At 69.6% G+C, this 3,237-nt stretch overlaps 1 protein-coding gene across 1 annotated transcript in view; it reads right to left on the bottom strand.

The window, feature by feature from the left end:
• Nucleotides 1-1,522: 1,522 nt before the first annotated feature.
• The window catches only part of MNEG_2458 (Thylakoid ADP,ATP carrier protein, chloroplastic), a gene marked incomplete at both ends in the record, with an annotated part of 2,338 nt that continues 623 nt past the window's right edge, over nt 1,523-3,237 (bottom strand). The window contains 4 exons of the mRNA XM_014049068.1: nt 1,523-1,814; nt 2,278-2,431; nt 2,676-2,849; nt 3,022-3,163. Coding sequence (XP_013904522.1) covers nt 1,523-1,814; nt 2,278-2,431; nt 2,676-2,849; nt 3,022-3,163 — 762 coding nt within the window. The remainder of the gene's footprint in view (nt 1,815-2,277; nt 2,432-2,675; nt 2,850-3,021; nt 3,164-3,237) is intronic.

The raw sequence follows: 3,237 nt of genomic DNA, 5'->3' as shown, positions 1-3,237 counted from the left end.
CGCCGGGGCTGCGCGGCCGCCCTTCTCTTCGGCGCCGCCGGCGGCGCCGCGCCCGCCGCCCGAGGCCGTCCCGCCGGCGTCGCTCGGCGAGGCCGCGCGCTCCCTTTGCTCCCCGCGCCGCGGCGCGACGTGGCACGCTTGGCCCGGCCGACGCTGCGCCCCCCAGAACTTTGCGCCTCAGTCATTTTACACTTTTTCGAAGCTTCGCAGCTGCCTCCTCTTGTCCGAAGCCCTGCTCGCATAAGGGGCCGGGACCATTGCCTTTCCTATGCCACCCCTCTCAAGAGCCCTTCAGCAATTGCGTTTTGTGCCCCCCCCTGCCGTCGGCGCGCCTCTCTATGTGCCTTTCGCCCGCGCCCACGCCCGCGCCGCCTGTCGCAGTCGCGCGGCCCCCCGCCCGCCGCTGCCCCCTCCCCGCCGGTGGCCCGGCCGTCTAACCCTTCGCCCCGCCAAACTGAGCCGCCCCGCCCACGGCAGCATGCGGTTTTCTGAGAGCGGGCTGGGCGGGCGCGGGCGCTTGTAGAATAGAGCCGCGTCGCCGGCGCCGCGCCTGCCGGCTGTTGTGTGTTGGATACCTATTTCGGGCTCGGTTGTCCCACGTTTGGACCGCTTCACTGTTTTTGGAGGTTGTTTGTTCAATTGGCCCCGCCGCTTCCCAGGCGCGGCGGGAGGTTGTCAGGGGCTCCCGAGCCAAAAGCCAAACAACCCCGCCCGAACGACCCGACGGCGCCCGGCCGCGCAGCAATGCGGTGCCTGCCCCCCTCCCCCCAAAACTCCGACCGCTGATGTGTTTCGAGGGGCGTGCACGAGCGGAGTCTTCGAGCTCGAGCCCCCAGATCGACGGCCCCGGCCCTTGCCGCCCCTCAGGCCTCCCCCCCACGGCGGGACCCCTGCGCCGCCTGGGCTGCCTGCTTTCTGTGGCCAATGCCCCACCCATCTTATAATGCTGCACTGGTCGACCCCCCCCCAGCGCGACCCTGCGCGCACCCGTCTGCCCTGGTCACTGCCTCACGCCACATCATCACTTGTGTAACTTGTCCGGTTACAAAGGCGTCAGTTGGTGGCTTGCTCAAGGCATGCACCAGTACCACTGCAACCAAAACATCTGAAAGCCAGGCGCCCTTTGCGCGGGCCTCGGTCAGTGATTATGGGATGAAGGGGTCTGCAGGCGGCCCACAGCTGCTGGCTGGGGTGGGGCCTCTTGGTTGGCCCCAGTGGCGCCTGCGGGAGCCGCCTGGTTTGGCCCACCATGGGGCATGTGGGACCAATCCACCCCCGAAAATTCAGGTTTGTGGTGTCTACGGAACCGGTTGGATGCATGCTGCTGAACAGGCCGGGGCAGCGGCAGCCGCCAGCGGGCGCAAACGGCGGTGCGGCTTGTTGACAGCGGCAGCATCAAAACCGCCCCCCGACCGCCGGCCGCGGCGGTGCTCCCCGCCCCGCACGGCCGCGGGCCCGGCCGCGACGCGCCGACGCCCGCACCCGCGGGCCCTCATCCGCGCCGGCTCGGCCGCCGAGCCTATCACGTGTCCGTCTTCGCGCGCTGCACCCCCAAGAGCGCCTTGAGATATTCATAAGCCACCATCCTGATCGCGTTCTGGGGCACCACCTTCAGCGTATTAGCGGCCCAGCCCCTATAGAAGCCGCGCGCGCCCTCGGCCCGCCAGATCGTCGACAGCGCGTGCAGCTGCCCGTCATATGCGTGGCCGCGCATCTGCATGCGGCGGCGCACCGTGTCGAGGGGGTAACACGCGGTCGCGGCGAGCGTGCCGCTGGCGGCGCCGACGAGCAGGTTGGCGGCGGCGCGCTGGGGCCTGCGTACAGGGGGGTTTGGCGGGGGCGCGGGGAGGTCAGTGGAAGGGGAGGCGCATTGAAGGGCAGGAGCAGCGAAGTGTCTGCCTTGGTGCAGGACGGGAGCAGGGAGCGGTCGCAAAGCAGCGGGGGCCGATGGGCTCCGGCTCGAGGTCTGGGGTTGGAAGGCCGAGGGGCCCCGCGCTGGTCGCGTCCACAGGCGGGGACCAGGGGCGTGCCGCCCCCCCAGCCCCAAGCAGCAGCGCCCCGACGGCAGCCCCCCTCGCCGTGAGAGCCTCAAACCCCCAGGGCTGAGTGCTTGCAGGCCAGCAACCACTTTATTCCGGTCACTTTTGGCACTGGAAGCGACCCCTTGGACCCTCCATTCCAAGGCCGGCCACCGTCCCCTCCTACATCCCCACCATCCCGGGTCAGATCCCAATCCCTAAGCCCCAAACCGTCCCTCCCCTTACAAAGCCCCCTCACTTCTCGCCGCCGTACAGCCGCTTCTTAATGAGGTCATAGGACGCAAAATTGATGGCCGCGTAGGGCGCGATGCCCACCAGGGTGGGCGCCAGGCCGCGGTACAGCGACAGCGGCCCCTCGGCGCGCACCATGCGGCGCGCGGCGTCGACGGCGCCTGGCAATCAGAGTGGGGGGGCGGGCATTGCTGCCATTGGCTTCTCCTCAGAGGGGGCCCGCGATTTGAAAACCGAGGAGGAAAAAGCCAGCAGGGGACGCCGCGTGTGTGTGCCCACGCGCCCATACTTGAGAGTCGTGCCAGCTACGCGAAGCCCGGCTGGACACGCGGCGTCCCGCAGGCCCCCGCGGCGCGGCTGGCGGGCGGCGCGGCGGGCGCGCCAAGGGGAGAGCGCGCGACCCACCGCGGTACGCGTGGCCGGGCAGCGCCAGGCGCAGCCTTACGACGTCCAGAGGGTGTGTCAGCGCCGTCGCCGCCATGCCCGCCGCCGCGCCGCTGGCCAGGCGGCGGGGCACGTCGAGCTCCCCTCCGCCGCCGGCCAGCAGGCGCTTGAACTGGTCGTTCGCCGCCAGCTGGGCTGCAAGGGGTTGTGGTCGGGTTGGGGTGCCGGGGTTCTGCTTGCGCCGCGCGCGCCCCAAGCTGCGGGCGCAGGTATGGTGTCTGCAAGCGACACAACACAGAAGTCGCCAAGTTCCCGTATGGACAGATCAATCTCATAATCAGTAATTGGTCTAGTTGTTGGTTATCACCTGCCGAGTAGGGGAAGATGCGGACCACGTTGACCCCGTTGCCCTTCCAGAAGGCGAGAGGGCCCTCCTCCCTGTATATCTTGGCGGCCGCCTGCAGCACACCAGTGTACGAGGAGGGGCTGGCGCCAGAACTGGGGACGGCCTGCGGGTGGGCGCGGCCAGGGTGCGTTTAGGCAAGGCGGGGGCGGGGAGATGGTTGTGAGGGGGAGAGGCGGG

The sequence above is a fragment of the Monoraphidium neglectum genome (assembly GCF_000611645.1).
Source record: "Monoraphidium neglectum strain SAG 48.87 unplaced genomic scaffold scaffold00278, whole genome shotgun sequence".
Taxonomy (NCBI): domain Eukaryota; kingdom Viridiplantae; phylum Chlorophyta; class Chlorophyceae; order Sphaeropleales; family Selenastraceae; genus Monoraphidium; species Monoraphidium neglectum.
Note: the sequence above shows the minus strand (reverse complement) of the source record. Positions and strands in the feature narration are given on the sequence as shown.